Genomic DNA, 25,359 nt, shown 5'->3' with positions numbered 1-25,359 from the left:
CCTTGGTACGCTGGGGAAGCTGTAGCTTTTACCCAGATCGAGGGAAATTATCACCAAATGACCCGAAAAAAGTCTTGCAGAGCGCAGGAGCTGGGGTTGCTTCTGAGGCCCAGAGAGGAACTACTATGCGGAGCGAAGCATGTGTGCGTCTGGCCACCTCCCCGTCTTGGCGCATCCGCTCCTTTATCCGGAAGGTGCTCATATTAAGCAATACGAGATGGCAACGTCGGACAATGAAGACGGAGTGGTGATATACGGGTATTTAAACAAGATCCCCGCGATCCGAAGCAACAGGATGGCCGGTATTTGCATTGTGTGCCAGTCGAGCGACCAGTCTTCTCCGCAAGTCCCTGCCGTCGTCGAGTCTGTATCAAGATGCTGTTCAAGTACATCGCGGCCGCGTGCCCCCTCCTCGTGGGCACCTGTCTCGCGCAGACAGAAACCACGACGACGACGACGGCGCCGCCGCCCGTTGCAACCTGCGCGTATACCGGATGGGGCACCGGGACAGACATCGGCTACTATGGTGACCCTCTGTCTGCCACAAGCGCGGCTTGCAACTCCCTCTGCAATGCCAACGAAGCCTGCCTGAGCTTCTCGTACAACTCGGCCGGCCCTAACTGCATCCTTTACAACTACACCGTCGAGGGCACTGTCGTCTACGACCCCAACTCCCCAAACAGCTTCTTCAACCGAGGCGGCGTCTGCCCCGAGGTGCCGACCCCGACGACAATAGCCACGACCACGCGGCCCGTACCTACCGCCGCGCCGACATGTACCGGCTTCGTTGGCTGGGACACAGGCACGAACATTGGTGCGTTCCCCCCAGGTGTGAACGCGAAAGTGAAAGTATACCTGTGCTGACTCTGCCCCAGGTTTCTACCCGGACGCGTACTCAGCTTCGTATGGCGGCTGCCTCGAGCTCTGCGACGCCAATGCGGCGTGCCTGAGCTTCGGCCTCACCGCCGCGCCGGCGTGCATCCTGTACGACCACCCCGTGGAGGGCAACGACGTGGCCGACCCGAACTCGGGCAACACCTTCTACAACAAGGGCGGCGTCTGCCCCACGCCCACGTCCTCCACCCCGCCGGCGCCGACGCAGACGGGAGCCTTCGCAAACGTACGTGAAATTCTCGACTTTTAAGAAATCATCGGAGGAACCAAAACAAAAGACGCTGACGAGCACGGAACACGAAAAGTGCCCAGCCGGTATCGTGCCGTACAACATCCACACGGGTGCGACGCCCTACAGCCCGTGCGACGCAAACGTGCCTTACTCGTCGTGCCAGTCAGATGTTGACGGGACCGAATACTGTAACCTGTGCATCTCGTGCACCGAGCAGACGTGCACGTCCGATGCGGACTGCGGCGAGGGGTTCGCTTGTATTGAGAACTCTGCGTGTGTTGTTGGTGGGGAGTCGAATGGTACCCCTGTTTGCCTGTATATGTTGGCCGGGGGTACGGCGCAGGGCTGTTATAATTCTTGAAAGTACATATTTAGGGAACAAAAACTGGAGATAGTCTGTTTACCAATAGTGCGGGGAAAAAATCCACCTAAATTCTGAATTGCTCAAATGCTCCAGATGTCTACATGGCGCATGCTCGTGTGAGTTGCGATGATACATATGTGCCGTCTTTCTGTTCGCGTCCTGTACGTGGGAGTTATGCACCCTGCCGAGAGCTAGATGGAGGCTTTATTTTGATTCACCTCCACTCGACTTCCAGGCCTTTACCATAACCTATGCTGTCCAACGTTGTTATTACAATGCTGCGAGCTCCCAGGAAACAAGAAAGCAACAAGCGTATAGTAGGCATCAGTTAGCGGCCAGCCACAACACTAGATGTACCTTGACCTGCAATTTGATTGGAAGGAAGGGGTGTGCGTCATGCTGACAAGACGGAGCTTCAAGAGTGAGGATCAAGTGGCCGATGACTGTAGTGGATGTTTCTCAATTGCCCCTCATTAGACCATTTCAAGATCTCCATGTCTGCCTGGAAATGGCCGAAGAACGCGACAGCGAGGCGGCTCCAGCCACGAGCCTTGGCTCAAGCACGTTTCGGACAAGCTGTTACCTCTGTGACTCCATCTTGGAGCAGGACTGGCCAGATCTCTCCGCAATAAACCCCCTCAACATCAAAAACCGCGCAGGCTATGAATGGGAACGAGCTGCGGAATCGGGCTGCCCCTTCTGCAATATCGTTGTTTCTGTCGTCGATGACGCTCGAGAGCAGTATGGATGCTCTACTGCAGAAGAAAGTAGTCCTCTTCTAAATCCCGGTCTCCCTTATGGTGAAAACACAAGGGGCTTTCAAGTGTTCCTGGGACCCAGGGATTCTACGGGGCGGTATCTTTTGGCCCTTGAGCTTGTCATGATGCCGTTATTAGTGGAGCCCGGGTTTCAGAAAGAGTTCTGGGGTATCATAACCGTTTATCTCGATGGTGAGCCGTCCTCGTGGTTACTTGAAAGCCACCCCTTTTGCATGATCTCTCCTCGGGGTCGTGATTCTCAACTTTCTACTGAATCTCAGCATGACGTGAAAGCTAACTTTCCCTGGCCTTTCTCACAGAGCCAGACGTCTGCAATTTGAATCTAGAGCCTTTCTTTGAGATACCCAGTCATGCTGGTTTAGCGGAGACGCTGAAGTATGCACGCGATCGGCTCACAACATGTCAAAAAGACCACCCAGACTGCGGCTCTAGCCTGAACCAGGATAACCACCTGTTAGGTGTCCCAGACTGTTCGATACGGATACTTCAAATTTGCGAGGATAAACTCAGGCTCACGCCTATCAAACTGCGTGGAACGCTTCCCCCATACGTTGCATTGAGTCATTGCTGGGGTTCATCCCCGACTTTAAAGACACTCTCCACAAATATAGAGAGATTCCAAGCCGAAATTCCCCTCAGAAGCCTCCCGGCTACCTTCAGAGACGCGATTGAACTTACAGCTTCACTCGGTTTTGACTATATATGGATCGACTCTATTTGCATTATTCAAGACAGCCGTGTCGACTGGGAAGAGCAATCTAGTCTGATGGCCTTTGTTTATGGGAATGCGGACCTAGTCTTGGCAGCCTCAAGGGCATCTTCGGACAACGATGGTTTTCTCGGGGAACGGAAAAAGTATCGAGAATCCTCCTTGCAAGTTAGATGCGTTCGAGACAAGAACCGTGCTTTGGCTTTGAAGTACCGGCTCCTTCAACCAAAGGACAAGGCTCCGGTTTTTGACCCATTGGACCGCCGGGCCTGGGCTTTTCAGGAACGCACTTTGGCTCGCCGATACTTGGCTATCGGATCACACGATACATCCTGGACATGTATGACCTCGTTAGATTGTGAGTGCGAATGGTGGAGGGTTCAGTCGATATGGCGATTTGAGATCCTAAATATCAACAAAGCCATACGAGACGCGAAAGATGACATGGAGGAATTAGGACGTTGCTGGAGAGAGAAGGTCCTGCATCATTATTGTGGACGCCAACTTACCTTCCCTTCAGACAATTTGGTTGCGCTGTCCGCAATAGCCTCGAAATTCCACTCCAAACTAGGGCCGGATTATTGTGCAGGTATCTGGCAAGGAGACCTGATTCATGGCCTGCTTTGGGGCTGTGGTCGGGAGGTCGTCAGTTACGCTTCAGATCGCTCTGCTCCTAGCTGGAGTTGGGCGTCGATGCCGACGTTGAAATTTGGTATTTTCAGGTCAATAGGACCTTTTCCGCAAAGCAATAATCTAGTGAAGGTTCTGGGAGCCAAAACAACACAATCGACAACGAACCAGTTTGGCTCCGTGTGTTCAGGGTACATCAGACTCTGGGGTCCACTGTGGAGAGTTGAGGCCACAGTAAACGATTTTTTCCAAGGATACTATGGGAGAGATCATGTGCTGAAAGTGAAGGGCTACCTCGAAAATGAGTTCATGATATTCACCGATACATCATGGATCATGACGGAGACTGTTCTGTCTGATGGAACTGAAGAGAGATCAATGCGACGAGTCCGGCGCGAAGAGGCTCAAGATACTTTCTACATCGGAAATCTTCAGGGAAGTAAAACAGTCAGCCTTCTCATGGTACCACTGCTGAGAGAAAGCGACGGCTTCCATCTAAACGCATTCTATGGGCTAATATTGGGGAGGGCACAGAAGGATCCGGCCAAGTTCGAAAGGGTGGGGCATTTCATCACTCGCAACCTGACCCCCGTCGAGCCATGTGAGCAGCTGGAGACTAAACTGGATGATTTTGGTGAACAGGAAATTGTCATAATTTAGTGACTGGATCAGAAAGTGATACGATACAACATGAAGTTGTCGCAGCTGGCTAGAGCTTCCACCGAGTGTGTCCTCAATTTATCCCTTGGCGCAGGTGGTCAAATTGATTTCGGTTATACCAGGAATGGCCAGCAGTGACTGCTGGGTGAAGATCAATGCAGTCCTGTAAATATTTTGGGAAAATGCTGGCCAACTTCTGTATGTTGCTCTTTTGTACTTCTAGCTCTCCCACAGCTTCAGGGAAGAAAGACGCAAAGACGCATAACGAGGGAATGAATCTCAAGAGCCCAACTTGATATTCCATTTTTGATTATCACAAATCACTGCCAGTTCTCCTTGATGACCTCAGCAATAACCCCATGATCCTCATGCTGCTTCAGCCCACTAACAACAACAACAGCAACCACACCCTCAACGCCCTTAACACGGATCGGAACCGCGCCGCCGTGGATAGCATACCTCCCGGCGACCTCCTCGCTCATGCCAAACTTGGCCTTGAACGCCGCCTCGTCGCCATCGTACTTGCAGTGCATGAGCCACGTGCTGCACCCCCACCGCAGCACCGTGTTGCGCTTGCGCTGCACCCAGATCTCGTTGTCCGGCATGACCCCGGACCCCGTCACGCTCTGGAACAGCACCTGGCCGCTGTTGGCCAGCGCGATCGAGATGACCGTCGCCGTCGGGATCGGCAGCAGGCGCCGCCGCAGCAGGTTGCCCAGGACCCAGGCGTCCTCGAAGGTGAAGGCGTCGAGGGTGAACGAGTCGCCGTCCTGCTTGAGCGCCTCGACCTGTGTGTTCACGCCGGGTAAGCTTTTATCCGCGCATCTTGTGAAGATAGGTATTGTGTGTTGGCTGGGGGGTCTGGCCTAAGGGTGAACATCATACATCGCTTGGCGGAGCGGTAATGGGCCCGGCCGGCGCGGGCGGCTGGCGAGACTTCTCCTCGGCCTCTGGGCGTCGACTCCAAACTTTGGTGGCAGACATTTTGATAAGCTTGTGCAGATAGTGTGCGGGATGACGTTGGACGAGAATCTCCTCATCGGTGAAACGAAGCTTGCCTTGTTAATGTACGCCCCATAATTATTTCCACGATCTCCGATTGCTGCATTACATAAACCCTTGGCGCTCCGAACAACGGCATTTGTGATTGATGGGGAGAGGGAGGCTCCAGGTAGTTCAGACCACTGCAACGCTAGACTGTACCCAAAATATCGGGTATCGGGGCACATCGAAGGCGTCCGCACAGCTCCCTTGGCTATCCAGCTATGAGCGTGAACAATGAGCGCTCTTTTACCGGCTTGTGGCGTATCGAAATTTCGTCTGAGTTTTTGAAAATCCGTAGGGATAAAAGGAGATAGTATCCGGTTAGGCCGTTGACCTCGAGCATGAATAGGGCCGTGAAGTGGCCAGTCATGGAAGGATCTGACCAACAGTATTCACGTAGAGACACAACAATCGCATGAGAGGGGATCCATCTTCCATTCTAGAGCATCTTAGTCGTCCTACAACAGTGGTAGAAAAAGACATCCATGCACTCTAACGTGGAATGCCTCACACATTGCCTCCCATCCATCCAGCCCAGACGCCTCATTCCCTTGGTGATCACTGTTGCCTCCAACAGTGATCCTTCCCAAGCTTGAAACCCACAGACGGACCATCGCCCTCTCCGCCAAGTGCACATTGAGCCATCAGAAAATAAAGGAGAGAAACATGCAAGATGTGGGTCTGAAAAAATGGGAGTATAATATATGCATTTGAAGGAGAAAAAGCATCGCTTGGTTGGTTGGTTGGTCACAGTCAGTCTATCCCGTGGTCATGTGCCCCTTATCATGATGTTCTATTCCATCCACCCATCCATGCCATGGCCCCGACACCTCCTCGTTTGAAAAAGTCATGTCTGTATGTATCAATGAGTCATCTCCCCCGGTATCTCCACCGTCCTCGTGCCTTGGAACCCGAGCTGCTTCGACTCTGCCCCTTCGTCATCGTCGGGCAGGGGCGTCTCAGGCGTGACCATCAGATGCGGCGTATTCACGGGCCCGCTTGACTGCGCCGCCTCCGCGTCGTCCGCGTCCTGGGCACCGTTGTGCCCCGCATTCATCATGTCTTGCGTCAGCGTCGCAACGCTCTTGGACATCTTATCGTTCTCGTCATCCTCTGTGTTGCGCGCTGGTGATACATCTTCCGCGTGCTCCGCGCTGGCCTCATGAATCGAGTCACGCTTAACGTCACTGTGAACCTCAGCCGGCACGGCGGCACTAGCATCATCTTCGGCGTGGCTTTCACCTATTTGGCTCAAACGACGGCCTGCGTTGATCCCGTCCATCTCGACACCAACCATCTGCGCCAAACTTCGGTAGTTAAACATGGGCTCCGTGCTGGCAGTGTCGTCGTGTTCGTGCTCTCCAGACCGTCCTGCGCCGCCTTCATCGCTCACATCGCTTTTGCCAGCCAGAGATACACCGCTTGCATGAGGGTCCTCCTGAAGGTAGGGCTGGTTCTGATAGCTTCCTGGCTGAGAGTCGGGTTGTGATGAGCCGGAGGATGCATTGCTCATCTGGCGAAGATGAGAAGGTCCAGCGTGCTGATGCGGCGAGGGGACGGGACGCGGTGCAGATGTAGGTGGCGGAGCTGGCGTTGACGTCGGTGCCTTGTCGGGATGAAGAGCATCCACATTGGCCTTTCCGATCTCAGTCTCAGGGGATGTCTGTGCTGGACCACGGTCAACACCTTTCCCCTTGTCCCCGGCCTCTGCGACTGACGCGACGTTGGTCGCGCCACTTGAACTTCCTGTTGATGCTATCGCATTGGCTGTTGTAGCCTCCATTCTGAGGTTAGATGCAGCACTGTTGCCTCTTCGTCGTCCGATGGCTCCAAGCCCTGGCAAACTAAGCGTACTTCCATTAGTAGAGCTCTGGCCACTGCCCGAGTACGGATGCCCCTTAGCAGCTGCCTTAGCAGCCTTGCGCTCTTCCTTTTCTCTCCGCTTTGCATCTTTCTTTTCCTCCTTTTCAGCCTTGCGCTTTCGATCTTCCTCGGCCGCCAGCGATAGTCTGATCGCTTCGGCAAGCATCATGTTCTCGAGGTTCTCCATATGGCTTTGGCGCCGGTCGTTCGTGGGCCCCGCCAGTAATCCTCGACCGGAGCTGTTTCTTGGACCAGGCTCTGGACCTGAGGGAGTACTCGCACTTGCTGCTGCCCCAGCATTGTTGTCGGTCGCATTGTTCGACTCGTTGTTGGTGTTCCTCCGACTGAAGCGGCTCATCCTGCTAAAAGGCCTTGATCCGGAATCACCCATTAGGAAGGCAGCAGTGTGCAATGCCGTTGCTGCGGCGGCGCGCCGAGCTTGATGGTTGCGTTGCGCAGCGAGCTTAGCTGCCCAGTCAGGTCGCACACGATCAGTTGTGATGACATTGGGTGCATTGGCGGACAGCGACTGCGTACGTCGTCTCGCCCCGCCAGCACCAGATGGAGGCGGCGAGATCATTGGGGTCGGCGACAAGCCCGAGTTCAGGGAGCTACTGGAGCTCATTGCTGTGCTCATGGTGCCGAGACCTGACGGCGATATGGCGTAAGTAAGTCCTCGACGGAAGGGCGGCGGGTCGTAGGTGACACCGAACTCGGTTTGCTGGCAATATGGGCATTGCGCAGGCTCAGAGATCAAGAGGCCGCTCTGCTCCTCTGGGTTTGGACTTGGTTCCGCCTGCTCACCATCACCATGACCTTCTGGAAAGTGTGGGTCGGGCCGCTTTATTTGTACAAAGCATTCGCTGCAAATAGCCTGGTCGCAGCATCGAGTGTGATTGAGATACGGAGGGTAGTAGAGGAAGCAGATGGGGCATTCGCTGCCCTCCTTGTAGAGGAACACTTCAAGCGGCTGCCCATTGACGAAGGGGTCGTTAGGCAGGTTTATTTCTCGTGGAGCAAGCTCTGCACTGGAACCATTCCGTGATCCAAGGCTCAGGGCTGCAGCGAGTGCTTTGGTACGAGGCTTGAACGGAGAGGCGGATGACTTAATGCCCGGTCCGGTTGGTGACGGCAGTGCGGAGCCCACATTGGAAGCGCTTCGGTCGGATGCCGCGGACTGGGTCCTCGGGCCAATGGGGACTGTGAGGTTGTTCAAATTCTGGGTAGAGGTGGATGGAGATGCGGATGAGGACAGCGGTCGAGGGATCAATTCGTCTGGCGGCGTCTGGCCGGCGGGAGGGATAGGGAGGCCTCGGGCAGCAGCAATGATTTGGTGTTCAGCCCACTGGTCGTCAAAATCATTGAGCCCTCTCCAGAAGGGTGCGAGTTTCCTCTCGATCTGCAGCAGGGCATAATTGTCAGTAATGGCTCGGCTGGCAGCATTGATTCAGGCAGGCATTGCGGGGTGGGGAATCGCACCTGTAGCTGGCGGACGACCTGTTTGCTGTAGTCTTCGGCGCCAACATAAACACCCATTGTCACCAAGTATCCGCCGTCAACATGCTCTTCCCTAATGCTCCTCTCGCGTTCCTTGACACGCTGTATCCTTTCTCTCTCGAGACGGCGTGCCTCTCGTTCCTGCTTGGTCTCGCGGCGCTCGTATGAGGGGTCGGGACGGGAGCTTGAGGAGGACGTGGCGCCGATGCCCAGCAGAGTACCGAGATCATTGCGGCTTGCCCTGTTTCTTGTCCTGTGACTTGAGGATGGGCGGTCATTGGATGTGGCGGAGGGGTCGAAGGCGGGAGCGAGAGAGGTTCTGTGATGGCGATGGCTGGAGGAACCGCCGGCATCGCCTGAACGCGACTCTTTGGTGTTGGTGTTCCCCATTCTCACATCAAGAGGGCAGCTCCGGGAGCGCCCAACTCGTCGTCACGGAGTGCTCGGGTTCTATGGGAACCCGCTGGCAATGGCGCTCTCTGATCGACGGCGTGATGGAGCCCTCTCTGTGATGATGAGCAGGGCTGTGTTGTTTCGAAGGGCAGGCGAGACGATGGCCTGCTCAATGTCGTCGTCGACTGGTGGCGGGCAGACAACAAGCGTGCGGGTAAGTAGCCGTTGCCGCACACCCAGCTCCGCAAGGGCGCGGTGGATGATGATAATTGTAGTAGCTGCTGTGTGTGTATGCGTGTGCGTGAGCACATGTGTGTCTGTGTAGGTGTGTATGTGGGCTTGCTGGTGGAGTCTGTTTGCGAGGGCAAAGTTCGGATGTTTCTTGGTCGTGACGTCGGCGTCTGCGGCCGTCTGCCCAGCCAGTGTGATTGAATGCTTGACTTGACTGAGGCAGCTTTTGAGGGGGAGGAGACGGTGGGTGTGAGTGTGGGGAGCAAAAGGTGGAGTGGCTTGGAGTCCACCGCAACTGTAACTGGCCTGACTGGCCTGGCTGGGCAAAGTAGCAGGCTGGGTGGCCTCGCCACTAACACTAACACAGACACTCAGATCCGGAGCTGGTCCCTGCGGTCCAGACAGCTGTCTTGGGACTTCTTCTCTCTTGGGCTCTCTCTTGTTGCCCTCCTCTGGGAAGAATAGAATGAGGGGTATTGCAACTGAGACTGAAGGTGAGATGAGGATTGAGATACAGATTCAGATTCCGATGTAACCGAGACAGGATTCCTCCAGCTGAGGGTACTTACTAAAGCAGCTCTCCTAATATGCTACCGGCCAAAGAGCACTTATGCGACCAGGAACCAGGGGCGAGACCCAGGTGTCAGACTGTCAAGCTGTCACAGGAGAGACCAATGCAGGCTGTCGACTGATGAAGAGGCCTCTTGTTGGGAGCTGTTAGTGCATAATGGGCCGCTCCTGTCAGCTGCCAGCGTGTGAACTGTGGACTGGAGGGACTGGCGTCTCGCTCCACATCAGCGAAGATGGGTTTGATCATCGCTTTTATTTCAACCTCACCACCACCCACAACCCCTCCATCTCATGTCTACTATACACATCTGACCAGGCTTCAGATGACTTTTTGCTTATCTTGAGTGCTATGAGCATATCTCTGCAGGGTGTCATCTACCCAGGCAGGAGATAGTACCCCTTGCTACCAAGCTCCACCAAGAACTAGCCCCCTTGGGTGTGCCACTACCATTCATCCGTCCCCCATTTTCCGCTACTGAAAGTACAACTGTATGCCCTCGCTGCAGACAAAGAAGATCTTTTTGGCTCTGATCCAGCTGGTATTCAGCGTAATGCTCGGGTAGCAGAGCTCATAGAGTTGACTCGCGGCCCTCGAGCGCTCTGACTGAACCATGTCACATCACGTCACATCACACCCAGCGGGGTCTCGAAGCTCGCGCAATCCATTCCAGACGTCTCTCGCAGCCATGTTTATTCCGTATCTCCAAAACGAAATGACGAATACACCCGTCACTACACGCGTGACCGTCACCCAGCAACCTTCACTACCGGCAGCAGACCCGCGTGCCTAAAACTTCACCAATAGGAGCTGGCGCCTTATCACGGCCCGAGGTCTCACCTTGGTAGCCCGTTGTAGCTTCTGCTGGGCATATCTCTACAGGCAAATCGATCTTAGTGTGACAAGTGTTTTTCTTCACGCAGGTAGCACGTGCCTGCTCTGGAGTTTGTAGTGTGAGTACACGAACAAACCTAGTCACCACTTGAAAGCACTGAAGGGAGCCAAATCTTCAGACAGGCAGGGCAGATGTGCCCGCCATGGTACGTCTTTATTAGGAATTCACTGATTAAAACCCGCCGACTCTGGCACGCTACGAGAAAACCGGTCTCAACTACCTAGGTACTGTGTAGGGAAGAGTTGAGGTTGGGTATCATAATTATGCCCCGTTCATCCAAACAAGTATAGGTCGAGAAAATGGTATCGATATTCCTGAAGAGCAGGAACCGCCAAAACGCCAAACCACCAAACGCGTCTGCCCACATTGGCCCCCTCACCACTTCGTGGCCTAATTAGCCATGTCTGACAGCTGGTCGCTCATGCTTGCTATAATTCATTGATATTAGTTATCAATTCACTTCTCATATGAGAAAGAAGCATCTCTTACCTAATGATCCACCAGGCATGAATCAAGCCGGGAATCCAGCCCAAGATGGTCAGGGCGATGTTGATGAGGAGATCGGCACCGCACCCGCGCTTGAGGAAGACTGCCAGCTGGGAACGGATGTTAGTGTCAAATCTGAGGAGAGGTGGTGTCCAGGGTCAAGCTTACAGGAGGAATGAAGATGGCGATGAAGTAGTCGATGACATCGGTCGTGGAAGATGCTGGGCGAGCCATGTTTGTTGCTGTCGGTGTGTGTGATTGAAAGGTGAACGGATGATTCGGGACTTAGGTGAGATTGATTCTTGAGGATCTGCAAGTGTCGATGTCGAGAACATTGGATCTTAGGTTCAAATATGAGTGAGTGTGATGGCCAGGAGGCACGAAAGCATGACTTATAGAAACGAGAACTCGCAGCAGGCCGGTGGAGCTTAAATATCTCTTGGCACGGACCGCAGGCTCAGCACGATGCATGGCTGTGCCCGGCTCCTGCTCCGTCCGGGATGCGGATTAGCGAGAGGGCGAGGCCCGCGGGAATAGGACGATGACGTCGCTGCGGTGGCTTTGCAGGAGGCGCATCCATGTTTTTGACGTCAAATGCCCATCAAACCTATCAAAACCTGGGACGACCGCCCAGGATAACCAGCGGACAATAACAGGGACACAGCCCTATTAGACTGGCTGACCGGCAAGTTGCGAGAATAGAGACATAGCCAATCCAGACATCATCAGAGCCATTGCTGGGCTCGAGCTGGGCTGGCCGGGCAGAACGGCTCTGACGGCTGGGACGGATATACGGCAGTCTCGCAGAGGCAACCTCCAAGACGCCACTCTCGACCCCTAACCCTCAGGCTCCCTCATGATGCAATATTGCGAGACCCTCCTGAGCCCCAGAAAAAAAGAAGGAATCAATCAGGAACCAACGCTCATCCTTGTGGCCAAGTCCCGGCAGCAAATTCAGCAAGACATGGGATAAATTTAGGTTCACGACATATTTCTGCGATTCCGTGATAAGGACCATGTCTGGGTGCCCCATGCTCAAGCCACCTTCTAGAACAATTCCATCCACATTTCTCAACTGCTCAGCCCTGTGCCCAGCTCAGGGCAAGGTACTTGACGGTGAATAAATTTATCATATGCTTGCGATCTCCACAAAAGACGGTGAGTCAGTATACTGCACTGTTTCTGAACAACATCAACGGCGGTCGCTCAGAAAAAATAGTCGACGATAATTGTGAAAGTGCTGTAGAGACGCCGGGCGACACCCGGCATTGATGGCAAGCAGGATTTTAATGCATCAAAAGAGGATCGAATTCAACAAAATGCCGTGACTGAAGAGTGCAAAGGCGATCATACGGTCATGAGCACCGTACTCTATATCCATCACGGCAAAGAACGGCTCGAGTATCTATGTAGAGCTGGGTGTAAGTATCGCATGCGCACAGATACAGCTTCTGCAAGTGGATATCACCTCAGCACAATCTTGGTCCATTGTCAAGACTCAACACGCTCGACTCGTTTTAAGTCTTGGTATCAATTCCGGTCAATTTACAGCTGGTTAGGCACTACCACCACCTGCGCACTATTGAAAAGGTTTACAAGAGCCTGTCTTTTAACAAAACTAGTAATGAATGCATGTACAAACTTGAGATAAAGCCAGCACGACATTGGATTTCTGTCAGTTGAATATGCCTGAAGCTATTTGCTGAAGCCTCTAGGTAAACCATTCGAGGACGCCCGAAGCAGATATCCAAATCAGGTGGTAGCGTCTCCCCGGTTGACTCACCGCCAAGCATCTACTAGCTTCATCGATATCTCAAGCTGCGGTGTAAACGCGTCCTTGGGAAATGTCTTCCATCCAGCCGCATCCACTTGTATCTCTCCAGTCTCTTCTCACGCCACCAAGTTGACAGTCAGCCTTTGTGACTTACACGCAACGATTTCAACATGGCCTCATCGACTCCCGATGTGCTGGTGACTGGCTCCTCGGGGCACTTGGGGCATGCTCTTATGCTGTCCCTCCAGTCCTACGGCCACGCGCCTCTCGGTATAGATATCAAGCCATCACCCAGAATAGACACTCTCCAAGGCTCCATCACGGACCGCTCTTTCATCCGCGAGCTCCTCGCGTCCCGGCCCACCATACAGCACATAATCCATACGGCCACCCTCCACAAACCACACATCGGCAGCCATACGAAAGAAGACTTCATATCAACGAACATCACGGGAACTTTGATCCTACTGGAAGAAGCAGCCGCGCTCCACCCACAGCAGATCAAGTCCTTCGTCTTCTTAAGCACAACCTCAACCTTCGGCTCCGCCCTGAGCCCCAAGCCAGGCCAGCCTGCAGCCTGGATCGACGAGGCGGTGGTGCCGGTGCCTAAGAACATATACGGCGTGACCAAGGTCGCCGCAGAGGACATGTGCCGTCTCGTTCACGCGCAGACTGGCATGCCAGTGGTGGTTCTCCGCACGAGTCGCTTCTTCCCGGAGGGGGACGACGACGAGGACCGCAGGACCGCGATGGGCGATGACAACCTCAAGGTCTGCGAGCTGGCTTACCGGCGCGTGGACGTCGCTGACGTGGTGGCTGCCTGCGTATGTACGCTGCGCAAGGCTGCGGCTGGGGAGGTCGGCTGGGGTAGGTATGTTATTAGCGCGCCAACGCCTTTTGGGAGGGATGAGGGGACGTTAGGTTTGTTGAATGGTGCGAATGGGGAGGGAGACGTGGCGGCTGTGATGGAGAGGCTGGTTCCGGATTGCAAGGAAGTGTTTGCACAGAGAGGGTGGGAGCATCTGAGCAGGATCGATCGTGTATACGACTCCTCGAGGGCTGTGAAGGATTTGGGTTGGGAGCCTGAATTCACTTTCGAAGCTTGCGTTGAGAAGCTCTCGCGAGGCGAGGACTGGCGGAGCGAGCTCACACATGCGGTTGGCAAGAGGGGCTATCATGATGTTCCCACTGGGGTTTATACATTGACGTAGTCATGGAGCGGTCGCGCCGTCCGTAGAAATACGAACTGCTTCCTTTGAGGCCAAGTGTCAATATCCGCTGGTTAAAATAATCGACTACCAATGCTGTCGCTGCACGGCCACAGCTGTTTCAAAAGGCATCAGGGTCCCTAACGGCGTCGTTCGGCTTCGGCCTCGAGAAATGTACTTCCTCACATGAAGATTCTACTCATCCGACAGGCTACCCAAAGTATGCCCCGGCAGAAGTACTGCAAATGTAGCTTTGTACACCCAACGGTGATTTCATGATGCAGTTAACAATAAATAGCTTGAAATGGCCATGGTTTAGAACTGTTCTGCGTATGTATATTCAGAGACTCAAGAGCACGACTGAATTGGGTTGAGTCTGTTGTTGAGAAGGTTCTGTGTCGTTTCCTACCCAATTACACAAGAAAAGTTACTTTCGAATCATCTCCTACAAATTATAATTTCATTTTCATCTTGAAGAGCATTCCATTTGTGTGCTCATAAAGAGAAGATCAAACCGCACCCTCTTATTTGGTACTAATGAATACCTAGACAAGGAGAGAACACTAGATTCCGAGACACAAAGGTGTAATTCAATTTGTCACCATTGCAGGGCGTTGCTCCATCGTTCGGTTCTCACATCAAGTATGATATTGGAAAGCGTATTGAATCCTGAATCGACTACGCCTTGGGCTGTCTACAGATATCTTGCAGCTCGCGACCCAGCCTCGTGCCCGTTCAAATGTGCCCGCTAATCCCCGTGAGCCCATTCATTGGTCGGGCCCCTTGTAGGAATCAACTCGTCAAATAAGACTTGAGCCATGCTCGCCGTCCTTCAGTGTTTAAAGTTTACCGAAGGTAAGCTCAATAAGCTTTGAACGAGCTCGGGAAGCTACCGTCATGCAGCGTACCTCCACCCGTACTAGTCAAGCTTTGCGGGAGAAAGTTCATCTTATGACTCGGGATGGTAGACATCTGGCGACATCCTGCATGGTTAACTCGCTGATCATCTAGCTCAACGCATGTTGCTGCATCCGAACGCTGCAATCGCTCATGGTTGACTCATTGGTTCGGGAATGAGTCGTCTGAACAGCTTTCAACCTTACGCTAACTATTGTGGCTTGGTCGGAGATATTGGAGGAATTGGAAACCGCTCAAAGGGGTTCAAGCACATCAAGCAAGCAATTTTAAGACCGTGATCCAGGCCATTAGGCAATGCCAGATTGCTACGTGTTTTGTTCAGTCTTAAACAATTTCAACCATCAACGGCTTCAAGCCCCTATAACCAAACGTCACTGCGGTGGGAAATTTCATTAGGCACTGCACAATGTTGAGTGGATTCAAACGTCCCACGAGCAATGTGGCTCATGTACCGCTGGCCTTGCCACTCAACATGTGATAAGTTTAATAGAACAGTCCAAGATCGTGAATCATCACCACAGGTGTCACCATATTGGAGCAGAAATCAAAGTTCCAGTTATGTGAACTCCAACAAGTCATGTCATAGCTAGCTGCAGGTTTAGTAAGCTACGCAAAATGCCTGTGTTCGCAGATGTCAGGAACCTCGGAGTCTTGTGAGGTTGATTCTGCTATGATGGCAAATGACTAGCAGCAATACAGTTTGATAAAGACGACCGAGGTGGGCCTTCAAAAATAGGCCGTGCCAAATGTCTCCAAAATTGTTAACATTGTGTAGGAGCAGCGAAAAACAGAGCGCCATCTGCTCCACGGGCTCTGTAAAGGTTATCCAGAGGCTCATGTATTATTCTGACTAGCGCAGTATAATCTTATGCACTCCCCTTGACTAAGTCCATATCGAGAGAGACGAGTATCGCAAACTCTGTTGACTGAAGCACTCAGAGCGGTGAATATGGCGAACAGCCTTGGAGGAGTCAAGTTCTTCAGTATCAACAACTCAATTGCGAGGTATACCAAAATACTCAGCAGCAGCATATAAGAACGCTTCTGGCAGCTTGATTCCCGCTCTCAAATCTTCGACACAGTTCACAACTCAAGATTGCCTTTCACTTGGCTCCAGGCTTGATCCCTCCTTCCAGTCGCCAGTAACGATGTCTTCTCTTAAGCAGACTCTCCTCCAGACAAGCGGCCTTCTGGCTGCTCTAGCTGCGACGGACAGCACGAACGTCAGCGTGGTGACAACAGACACTCTTGTCATCGGCGGAGGTGCTGGAGGAGCGCATGCTGCAGTCCGACTTACGGATTATGGCCAAGATGTGATTCTCGTCGAGAGACAACCAATTCTGGTAAGTCTGAACTTCCCAGCAAAGAAAAGAATGACATTCATGTACTAATGTTGGTGCTCCAGGGCGGTGCTGTAGACAGTTTTACGGACCCGACCACGGGAAAAACGTACGACATTGGCGTTGGGGACTTCACAGATTATGGAAATATCACAGGCTTCTTTGGTCGCTTCAATGTTCCAAGTAAGTCACGTTACCGGAGATCCCCCTGGGAAGATATTGGAATTGGCTCCCTTTTGGACCGGATGGGTTCAAAAATGAAGCTCAGCCACATTCTACGCGCTTTGTCGAATACTTCGCACTTTATGGTCAACGTGCATAACGGCAGTATTTACTGACGACCTCTAGTCACAACTCCATCTCAGTCGGCTTCCTCAGCTGCTCCTAGGCGTGTCGACTTCTCCACTGGTCAAGTGCTCACCAATTACACTGGGCCATCCACAGCCGACGTTCATGCTGCACTGCAGCGGTATGCCACTGCTGCGGAACAGTACGAGGATATTCTAGTTCCCGGGTACTGGAATTTTCCCAATGCAAGCGACATCCCCGAGGATTTGCTGATGAACTTCGGGGCCTTTGTCGAGAAATACAATATCTCCGACGCTTTACCTACCATTTTCCAGATTGCTGGAGCAATGGGCCGCATCGTGGATAAGGAGGTCCTGCCGGTGATGCGAGCTTTCCCAGCACAGACGGCACGAACGGTTTTGGGTACGCAGAAATCATACGTCACTGCATCAGGGCGCAACCAGGATCTCTATGATGCAATAGGTCGATTCCTGGGTAACAAAGTGTATTACAACACTCAAGCCATCAGCTCGGTACGCTGCGATGCCGGTGTCGCCGTGACAGTCCAGGACATCAACACTGGAGTGCAAACTATCATCCAGGCCAAGAATCTCGTCCTCGGCATCGCCCCTGATGCTTCCAAGTTCCCCATCTTCGACTTTGATGACCAGGAGCTTAGCGTTTTCAGCAAGCTCCAGTACACACGCGAGCACGTCTTCATCGCGTCCAGCCCGTCATTGGACACCAATGTCAGCTTGGCCAATCTTCCGATCCAGGCAAACGACAACAGCTTCACACACTACCCAGACTACAACTTCACAGGCTCTATCTCTAGGCTGGCCCCTGGCTCCAGTCTCTTTCACACCTCCGTCGTGGGGGATAAACTGCTGGGCCCTGATGACGCCAAAGCCAAGCTCAACAATGACGTCCAAACATTGATTGGATCTCACAACCTGCCAGCCAGCAGCCAAGAGCAGCTCGACTTCCAATTCGTCTCCGACCATGGATTCATGCACGGTCGGGTGACAGCAGACGACTACAGGGCTGGCTTCATCCAGGATCTCCAAGCTCTCCAAGGCCGGCGATCCACCTGGTACACAGGCTCTCTCTTCGCAGCAAATTGGCAGACCATCCTATGGGAGTACAATGAAGTGCTGGTGCCAAAGATTGTGGGTGCGTAATTCTAATGTTGGAGCCACATCCTCGTTGACACAAGGAAAGTCGGCAAGGTGACTGGAAGGTGGTAATGGTGAATAATTGAGCATTAAGATGGGCTGCTTGTAATATAGACTATCAACAATTCAGGCAAATATGGCAAATAGAACAATAGTCAACAAGCTTAATGTTGAGTTGGTGATAATCAAATCGCATTACCGAGATTTAAATCATCCTATGACAGGATGATATAGCTGATCAATGTCGGCATGATAGTCCCGGAAAATGCGTAAACGGAAGCATCCACTGACACATTTCCAACACGTTTTACCATGTGGAAACGAGACATTCGTCCGTCCTTGCGCAGTAAAATACGCAAGATCAAGTGAACTACATAAAATTTGGAGGACTAGTCATAATGGAACACGAAATAGTACACGTCTTAGACTCTATATCTGCACAGGTATCCAGAGGTTAAATTCTAACCTCTCAATATAGCAGTAAGCCATCCAGCCGTATCAACTCAAACGTGTCTCAAAAAAACAACGAAAGACTTGTAAGGACTGTATCAAAACCAGGCGAATTGATTATACATGCTGGTAAGAGAAAATGCAGATATCTTCAAATCGAAACAGTCCAGTACTTCAATACAAACCACCAATAACCCCAACAAAACCAATTCTCATACTCGCCGTGACCATGCCAAATTGAAGAAGAGATGAAGATCAGTGGGATCCAGATCAGCTTTTGAACAGCCCACGGCAGCTAAGGAGTGGCACGAAGGCAGCCGAGCTCTTTAAATAACGTACTTTTAATGATATTTGTTGCTCTCTTAGCATCATCGTTACCTTAGTTATGGTGAAAATGTTAGCGCCATGGGAGGACCAGCGAGACAGGTGTGCCAGGAAGTCGATGGGTCTGTTTACTGTTGTAGTAAGGAGAATGGACAGCAGAGTTTGGAGCGAACATTGCTCATGTACGGCAGGGTGGCCACAGGCATTGTCTATTTCACAGTACGAGATATCACACTTGTAGAGCGAAATTTATTACGGGTCTTGTCTAAGCCGAATCAGTGTTATCTAATCCGTAGTACTTGCACAGAATTGATGTCTTCTCAAACCTGTTGAGCTAATTTTGTGAGTCAGACCGTGCAAGTACGCAGTACTGAGAGATTATCCGGATGGGTAAATAAGGTAGACTATGTACTAAGCAATGACAAGCCGAAGCAATGTTGGGTGGTCCTAACCTGTTGCCTCGCTAGTGTGTTGCTTGATTTTCCGGGTAACCCTGCGCATCAGATCAGGGATGACTTCTGGAAGCGACCACTAATTGCTACAGTGATAGCATCTTACCGGCCCGACCACTTCTCGAAAAATCAGAACTGAGTCTTTTACTCTTTATAACAACACAGCTTGGTCCGAAAATGCCGATTTAATATCACAGAGCTTTTGACTTTTGAGCGAAACTCCCGACACACCTTCCAAAGCTTGGCCCACCCGGGCCGTGAATTGGCATCATGAGTTTAGGCAGCAGTGTCACATCTTCTGAATCATCAGACAACTATGACTGGGACGCCACTGTGAAGAGCCTCGGAAGCACCAGACAAGATCAAGCAGAACTGGATAGAACAGTGTCAGCCTGCCAAGCAGCGATTCGTGGGGAAGCTGTGCCAGAGAACCCATCCCGATTCGAGCGTCTTAGCATAGTTCGAGGTATACGACACCACTTTGAATTTGCGGATCGAGAATCCGTCAAGAAGCTTTGTGCTACCTCTGGTCAAGACACCATCTTTACGAGAGCGAGAAACGCGCGCCTGATAATGAGCAATGTCATCCCCGACATGGAAAACGAAAACGTCCAGCCATACTGCATTTGGTATCCTGACCTCGCCACTGAGGACACTTATCGGTCGCTGGCTTCCCGCTACCCGAGTATGCGTTATCAGGTTGGACGTGCTTGTGCAGTAGCTGGCTACGCAACTTTATATGAGGAGCTCAGGCTTCTTCCAGATGTTTCCATCTGCGAGGAAGCTAGGGAAGCACAAAACGCAGGAAGTGAAGCCATCTACGAGGCTGTCATGGGTCAGTCTGCCCGCTACGCCGTCATGAATGACTATGAACGATCAGTCGATGAGATTGGAGCGAAGCCTGGCGCCTATCTCAACGGAGATACGGCGACACACTCGTGTCTGAGTGTCACACAGGCGGTAGAGGGTTTCAAAAGTGGGAGATGGGTCGATCATTACTTCAATCTTACCGAAGACGCCAATGTTGGGGAAGAATTTTCAGAAGAACTATTCGTCCCGACATTCCCAGTGGAGCATGCTCAACTGCTCTATCTCCCATTGCCTCCAGACCTGCCTACCATCAATAAAGACGTACTCATACTGATGGCTGCATACGAGGGCAACGTGGATCGTTATGTACGCCTGAGACGTCCTGTCATGATTACAGACGAGTTGAACTGCATCCTCAGGGGGATCTACCACCACACAAGTTTCGCAAAATGGTGGGCAGAGTGCTCTGACAGCGTGAACTGGCCTAATCGCGAGGCAGAGATTGCAGTGCACGCGGCTGTTAAAGCACGATTTATCATGAACAACGAACTTTCGCGCGTCGTGCCAGTCAATGCCGCTCCGCCGGAGTGGAACCCATTCCTCATCTGGTGGCCTCTTGTCCCACATGAGGCGACGTTGAGAGAGCTCGTGCGCCGCAGGCCAGATAGTATGTGCTTTCACCTGTTCCACCCCTGGATTGCAACTCGAACCTGTCTCTATCTAACACCCTACCTACGCTGCAGTGAAACTTCAAGCTGCTCTGGCCTGTATCGCTGGCGACTACCACGTCACTTACAAGCTGCTTGACATCGAGCCGCACCACTACCTCTGGAAGCAAGCACAAGTCTACTGCGCCAACCCGTTCTACCTCCAGGACTTGGAGACGCGGGCAGCTGATGCAGGTATCGACCTTCGTGTCGGTGTCGACGGGCCCCCTCCGATAGGGCTGAGTGGCTTCTTGGCTGCATTGGAGCCTATCAAAGAGCCGACGTCCCTGCAAATGTTCCCAGACGTGAACGTGGACGATGGGCTGTGGGACGACGGGCTCTATCCCGGGCATCACGATGTGAACGCGAACTTTCTCGAGACGTATATTTGTGCTTCTGACGCGAGTCGGCGGCGAGCCGAACGGGACGAGGAAGCGCCACCTGCAGGTGGTTATTGGAGACATATCCCACAGTGGTCTCAAGGAAGATGACCGTGCCCACCGCGGAGATATTAACTGTCACAAATCATATATGCAAGTGGGAACAGATACCCTGCAGAGGCTTTTGCCCTATGCGTTCAACTGTGGTGGGACCGGACGATCTTCAAGCTTTTGATTCTGATGCGTCAAGACCGAGATCGGTCGACCGTCACTGAGCAAGGGCGACTCCTATTTCGCCTAGTCGTACAAGAACCGTCGGTAACTTTTGACGCCAAGGATCAAGCGCTGCCGCACGGGGAGAGCGCCATCGCACCAACGCGGCTTCTACCCAAGGGCAACCGCTCCCGTAGATCTGCCGAAGTCAGGGTTTAAATCGGCGACAGGCCCCCTCAATATCCAGCTAGTTTGTCAAAGAGTCGCAGCCTATGCGCCTGCGAACTCTGTTCGAGTGTCGTATATCCAGAAAGGTGGGAGGCCAGAGTCAGCGAGTTCGTGTGAGTGGGAAATCCCTGTATTATGGTCCGATTTCATGTCTCCACACTCTGAGGGTTTGACATCCTGGTCCCACTGTTGGTGACCGATGTAGTTCAATGTTGACCGCGTTTCTAGCCCTACCCATAAAAAGTTGTGGAAGAATGGGCAGTTCTGACAACCTCGAAGGGCAGGAACAGCCGTTATAAGGAGAATTCATCGTAGTGTTTGCTAAAACTTCCAAGAAATTTTGCTTGGCATGTCAGGTCGTGTTGAGCTCCTGGCTGCGATCTTGACTTTTGTCTAGAACCTTGGTTCCAATTTTTCCCCATGGGAGAAAAAATGGAGAAATTGCGGACACTTAAGCGTCAGGGATATTTGGCCGAGGCATTCACAGCAGCACCCTTGCCTCCAATTCTGTTCACGACTCTCCAAATGTATCGCACGATTGTTCTGCACACCGAGCCCAAGTCAGTTGACTGAACGCCGTAAAAGCTGCGACATTACGCCCGCACGTCTGCAATGAATCGGTGTTCTGTGTATGTGAGAATTTGTGTCGAAGAACTCCCGACTGGCCGATGCCGCGTCTCTGGGGCATGGCAGTTCCCGATCAAGGGCGGTCAGAATTAGCCGGAAGAGGAAAAAGGGCCGCAAGACCAAGCGTCTGCCCGCGTCTTTGCCAAGTCATGCCACGGGGACCCTGGCCAGAAGTGGGAAGCTTCAACCAAAATGGGACAGGCACCTGACAACAACAGCCCGGGTATGCTTCCACTTCAACTCGACAGGAGCCCGTGAGCTGAACCACTTAAGCATCGCGGGTACCCCGTTTCTGAGCTGCCTCCATGCGCTCTATACTACCAGCTCTGCCCACAGCCAGAACAGACCGTCTGGAAGTCAGGGGTAGCACACCAGCGAGCAGGGCAGACCGACACCATGGCTACCTTTCACGATGGCGAGAAGGAAGTTCATGAGGCGATGGAGTATGATGGAGAAAAGCCAACCGGCAATGTCAAAGAGGTCAACACGCAATCAGTCGCCCTCGCGGCTGCCATTGCGGCTCAGAAACCCAAGCTGACGAGCCCTAACATGATTAAGCTGTATCTCATCATGTCTATTGGGTACCTCGTGTCGACCATGAACGGATTTGGTAAGATCGGAACAGCAGCATGGCAATAAGCAGCCGCTGACGCGCAAGACAGATTCATCGCTCATGGGCGCTATTAACGCTATGGATCCGTACCAAAAGGACATGGGCCTCAGTGGAGCTGGGTCTAGCACCGGCATCGTTTTCATCGTCTACAATCTGGGACAAATCGCTGCCTTCCCCTTCTGTGGCCTGCTCGCAGACGGCTGGGGCCGCCGAATCTGCATATTTGTCGGCTGCGTGCTCGTTCTCATAGGCACTGCTGTGCAAGGCTCGGCCCATGGTCTCCAACAGTTCGTCGGCGGCCGCTTCATCCTCGGCTTCGGCGCAAGCATTGCTTCAGCTGCAGGCCCGGCCTATACTGTCGAGGTATTGTCATTCCCCTTCCGTTGCCCATCCTGCAGATCGCTGAGATCAACTGGCGAATCGCCTAATATATTGATATTCTATGCTTTGAACAAAAGGTCACTTCACTGACAAACTCCAAAGCTCGCCCACCCTGCATACCGTGGAGTCATGGCCGGGATGTACAACAATTTCTGGTGGCTGGGTAATATCCTTGCCGGATGGACGACTTATGGGACGAACTTTCATCTGAAATCATCTTGGGCTTGGCGCATTCCCACCATCGTGCAGGCGGGAATGCCCGCAATTGTAATGTGTCTGATCCTGTTCTTCCCGGAATCTCCCCGCTGGCTCATTGCCCATGATCGAAGCGAAGAGGCACTTGCTATCCTGGCCAAGTACCACGGTGATGGCGACCCGAACTCAGCAATTCCGCAGCTGCAGTACCACGAAATCGTCGAGGACAACAAACGTACACGCGATGAGAATCCGTGGTGGGACTTCCGCGAGCTGTTCCACACACGTGCTGCGCGATACAGACTGGCTATGGTTATTGGTATGGCCTTCATCGGACAATGTAAGTAACATTTCCCTCAGAATAACTCTACATATTGCCCTTTCTCCCTTCAGTTACATCCCACTATGCTGTACGAATACTGCATTTGAACGACGAGTACATACGGGGACGTCATAGGAGCAATGAATATTACCGCCACTGTGCTATTCTCCAGGTACTGATGAACTGCTGATGCCATTTTATTCTAGGGTCTGGCAACAACGTCGTGAATTATTTCATGCCAGAGATGTTCGAATCGGCGGGAATCACCGACACGAATACCCAGCTCCTGCTGAACGCCATCAATCCAATTTTCTCCATGCTCGGTGCAATCTACGGCGCGAGTCTTTTGGATAAGCTTGGCCGGCGGAAAATGATGCTTTGTGGCCTGGGAGGAAGTTTGTTCTTCTACATTCTCCTGACTGCATTCGCAGCGAATGCCAACGCAAACCCGAACCTTGGGTATGGAGTCATCGTATCGATCTGTATGCAACCTTCCCTTGGACCCAATGAAGAGTACTTCGTGGTGCATGTTTACACAATTTGCTAATTTTGGTATGAATAGACTGCTTCGGCATTGCCTTCGCTTGGGGCTTCACTCCTCTACAAACCCTGTATAGCGTGGAGTGCCTGGAAAACCGGACAAGGGCGAAGGGCTCTGGATTGAACTTCTTGTTCCTTAATGTTGCGATGTAAGCTGCTTCCAGATATAGTTCTGATCTTCCCAAGTACAATTGCTTCTATATCTCTGGCCTGCTTCACCACTTGCCATGAAGCCCTAGGTCAGGCTGCAGGTCATGAGATTGGTTATGGGGGAACAGTTTCCCGTGTTTCCCCATTTTCATATGAAGTTTCTTTCTCAATTTTGATAGCTGACTCGTAATGCTGAACAGGGTCGTGAACACGTATGGAATATCTGTTGGAATAGAGGCTATAGCGTGGAGGCTTTACATCGTGTACTGCTGCTGGATTGCGATTGAGATGGTCGTCATCTACTTCTTCTTCGTCGAGACCGCTGGCAAGACGTTGGAGGAGCTGAGCGAGATTTTCGAAGCCGACAACCCGAGGAAGGCCAGCACGAAGAAGGTTAGGGTCGGATTGGACGAGGATGGCAGGGTCGTTGGTGTTGAGTCCTAAGGAATTCTCGGCAGGGCTTCCGACGATGTTAGCGAATCCGGGGTTGCAAATAGTGTGACAGACTAGACCACCAATAGCCCTACTCACATGCAAGTAAGCCTCTAGCACTGTCTTTGAAAGTAATAGGGTAGCACGCCTTCATGCAGACACCACTCCAGGTCTGATGATGCCCCATGGTTTGGAACAACTCTCATCCCTTCAAGTTGACTATACTCAGCGCTAGCTTCACATGCAGTGTGGGACGTGCGAGAAGTCTGCCTAGAACATCCACTTTGAAGTACCTGAAGCATTCATCAGCAGTTGTATGTTTTACCGCATCAGGTGAGCTTGCTGATCATGTGCGGCCCGGGCCCCACGATGGTTGATCTGTGTAATGCTACGCCATCAGAATACGTATCTGAAGCTTGGCCCCTGGTTTTTGTGTAGACTACCAGAACAGTCGCAAGCTTTTACGATTTTGTATGCGAAGAGTAACTATATTGACCACTGAGCTGATTCAGGGACCTGACGATCATCTGAGGCTAGATGCCGTGCACCGGGAGATCCCTGAACCCCAGTAATGAACCACCCTTTAC

General features: G+C 52.3%; 8 protein-coding genes across 8 annotated transcripts; 5 read left to right on the top strand and 3 right to left on the bottom strand.

Annotated features, from left to right (window-relative positions):
- Positions 1 to 375: 375 nt before the first annotated feature.
- J7T55_013732 (uncharacterized protein) lies at positions 376 to 2,272 on the top strand (the record flags this gene model as incomplete). Its single annotated transcript, XM_053140633.1, has 5 exons — positions 376 to 814; positions 876 to 1,120; positions 1,200 to 1,425; positions 1,584 to 1,606; positions 2,150 to 2,272. The coding sequence occupies 5 exons, from the start codon at positions 376 to 378 to the stop codon at positions 2,270 to 2,272; spliced, it is 1,056 nt and encodes a 351-aa protein (XP_052996070.1).
- Positions 2,273 to 4,588: 2,316 nt separating this feature from the next.
- On the bottom strand, positions 4,589 to 5,252 carry J7T55_013731 (uncharacterized protein; the record flags this gene model as incomplete). The annotated part of the gene is made up of 2 exons (XM_053140632.1): positions 4,589 to 5,056; positions 5,154 to 5,252. 2 exons carry the CDS (start codon positions 5,250 to 5,252, stop codon positions 4,589 to 4,591), a joined length of 567 nt encoding a protein of 188 aa, XP_052996069.1.
- A 922-nt stretch (positions 5,253 to 6,174) lies between these two features.
- J7T55_013730 (C2H2 zinc finger protein) lies at positions 6,175 to 9,062 on the bottom strand (the record flags this gene model as incomplete). Its single annotated transcript, XM_053140631.1, has 3 exons — positions 6,175 to 7,079; positions 7,167 to 8,574; positions 8,655 to 9,062. The coding sequence occupies 3 exons, from the start codon at positions 9,060 to 9,062 to the stop codon at positions 6,175 to 6,177; spliced, it is 2,721 nt and encodes a 906-aa protein (XP_052996068.1).
- A 2,091-nt stretch (positions 9,063 to 11,153) lies between these two features.
- On the bottom strand, positions 11,154 to 11,479 carry J7T55_013729 (uncharacterized protein; the record flags this gene model as incomplete). The annotated part of the gene is made up of 3 exons (XM_053140630.1): positions 11,154 to 11,187; positions 11,249 to 11,355; positions 11,414 to 11,479. 3 exons carry the CDS (start codon positions 11,477 to 11,479, stop codon positions 11,154 to 11,156), a joined length of 207 nt encoding a protein of 68 aa, XP_052996067.1.
- A 1,710-nt stretch (positions 11,480 to 13,189) lies between these two features.
- Positions 13,190 to 14,230, top strand: J7T55_013728 (NAD dependent epimerase/dehydratase family protein; the record flags this gene model as incomplete). The annotated part of the gene is made up of 1 exon (XM_053140629.1): positions 13,190 to 14,230. One exon carries the CDS (start codon positions 13,190 to 13,192, stop codon positions 14,228 to 14,230), a length of 1,041 nt encoding a protein of 346 aa, XP_052996066.1.
- Positions 14,231 to 16,293: 2,063 nt separating this feature from the next.
- On the top strand, positions 16,294 to 17,954 carry J7T55_013727 (fad dependent; the record flags this gene model as incomplete). The annotated part of the gene is made up of 3 exons (XM_053140628.1): positions 16,294 to 16,488; positions 16,551 to 16,668; positions 16,834 to 17,954. The coding sequence occupies 3 exons, from the start codon at positions 16,294 to 16,296 to the stop codon at positions 17,952 to 17,954; spliced, it is 1,434 nt and encodes a 477-aa protein (XP_052996065.1).
- A 1,490-nt stretch (positions 17,955 to 19,444) lies between these two features.
- Positions 19,445 to 21,182, top strand: J7T55_013726 (uncharacterized protein; the record flags this gene model as incomplete). The annotated part of the gene is made up of 2 exons (XM_053140627.1): positions 19,445 to 20,651; positions 20,728 to 21,182. The coding sequence occupies 2 exons, from the start codon at positions 19,445 to 19,447 to the stop codon at positions 21,180 to 21,182; spliced, it is 1,662 nt and encodes a 553-aa protein (XP_052996064.1).
- A 762-nt stretch (positions 21,183 to 21,944) lies between these two features.
- On the top strand, positions 21,945 to 24,784 carry J7T55_013725 (lactose permease; the record flags this gene model as incomplete). The annotated part of the gene is made up of 8 exons (XM_053140626.1): positions 21,945 to 22,072; positions 22,233 to 22,393; positions 22,480 to 22,749; positions 22,802 to 23,115; positions 23,236 to 23,668; positions 23,857 to 24,132; positions 24,213 to 24,339; positions 24,541 to 24,784. 8 exons carry the CDS (start codon positions 21,945 to 21,947, stop codon positions 24,782 to 24,784), a joined length of 1,953 nt encoding a protein of 650 aa, XP_052996063.1.
- Positions 24,785 to 25,359: the final 575 nt, after the last annotated feature.

The sequence above is a fragment of the Diaporthe amygdali genome (genome assembly GCF_026229845.1).
Source record: "Diaporthe amygdali strain CAA958 chromosome Unknown NODE_7_length_1459731_cov_64_868725, whole genome shotgun sequence".
Classification (NCBI taxonomy): Eukaryota; Fungi; Ascomycota; class Sordariomycetes; order Diaporthales; family Diaporthaceae; genus Diaporthe; species Diaporthe amygdali.
This window is presented reverse-complemented; position numbering and strand designations above follow the sequence as displayed.